Below are 1,124 nucleotides of genomic sequence, written 5' to 3'. Positions count from 1 at the left end.
TTTTTTTTTTTTTTAAAAGAAAGAAACAAAAGGTCAGGGAAGGGAAGCTGTTACAGTGAGGTTGAAACCACTCAGCAGGGAGGCTTAACCTGTAAGGGGCTTTACCTTAAGGGGGCTTTACGTGTAAGGGGCTTTCCCTGTAAGGGGGTTTTTCCTGTAAGGGAGGCTTTACCATTAAGGAGATTTTACCCACAAGGAGCTTTACCTGTAAGGGGTTTTACCTGTTAAGGGGGCTTTCCCTATAAAGAGCTTTCCCTATAAGGGGGCTTTCCCTGTGAGGGGGATTTACCTGTAAGGGGGCCGCCGCTTCTCCCCTGCGTACTGGAACAGGTCATCTGTGAAAAACTTGGGCACCTTGTAGTCTTCCAGGAGTTTCCTCCTCTTGGGGTGTTCACCGTAACTGCTGTCGAAGATGTAGAGGGGGCTGTCGTCTCTGGTGCTCTCCATGTACTCGATGTAGTACTTCATCTTCATCTTCACCGAGTAGCCGTCGTTATCTTCCCCGCACTTGAACTTCTGGTTCCGGTATTTCCTCTTGAGGCGTTCCAGCGTCCACTTCTCCTGGGCAGACCAGCCCTCCTGGGCATTCAGGAGGACCACGGGCTTGTAAGGTCTCTCATAGCGCTCCACGAACTCTTCCACTGACAGCTGCAAGGCGTCTGCCCTTTCCACGTTGTCCTGGGGGAATAAAACAGGACCAATTTAAAAAAAAATAAAATTCCCCTCGGGGTGATGCGGAAAGCACCCAAGGTGATGCATGTGGGCTCCGGCCCCTCGGTGGAGGGGTGAGGGTGGGCGAGCCTGCGAGCCGGGGAGCGCGCTGCACCCAGAGCCGCCCCATCGGAGGAGGGGGCTTCAGCAGATCGCCACTGCGGTCAGCTGGGGGGGTGGGGACCCGGGGACCCCTGCGGTCAGCTCGGGGGGGGGGGACCCGGGAGACCCCGCGGCCAGCTCGGTAGGGGGACCTGGCCATCTGGGGGTGGTCCAGAGCACAGAGCTGTCCCGTTGGGGCGCCAATGCACGCGGGTCCCGCTGCCATGGAGAAAGGAGCCCCCGGGCGTCCGGGCCTCGGCGCCCCCCGAGCACCCCGACTTCGGAGCCCCCCGACCTTGGAGCCCCCCGAT

General features: G+C 58.5%; 1 protein-coding gene across 1 annotated transcript in view; it reads right to left on the bottom strand.

Annotated features, from left to right (window-relative positions):
• JMJD6 (jumonji domain containing 6) overlaps positions 1-1,124 on the bottom strand; it is an 11,594-nt gene that overhangs the window by 7,928 nt on the left and 2,542 nt on the right. Inside the window, exons 3-4 of the mRNA XM_006886353.1 lie at positions 827-973; positions 290-678 (exon numbers count right to left, since the gene is read on the bottom strand). Of these exons, the coding sequence (XP_006886415.1) occupies positions 290-678; positions 827-973 (536 nt within the window). The remainder of the gene's footprint in view (positions 1-289; positions 679-826; positions 974-1,124) is intronic.

This window comes from Elephantulus edwardii, unplaced genomic scaffold (genome assembly GCF_000299155.1).
Source record: "Elephantulus edwardii isolate Elephantulus edwardi_28Jun2011 unplaced genomic scaffold, EleEdw1.0 scaffold00048, whole genome shotgun sequence".
NCBI lineage: Eukaryota > Metazoa > Chordata > Mammalia > Macroscelidea > Macroscelididae > Elephantulus > Elephantulus edwardii.
Note: the sequence above shows the minus strand (reverse complement) of the source record. Positions and strands in the feature narration are given on the sequence as shown.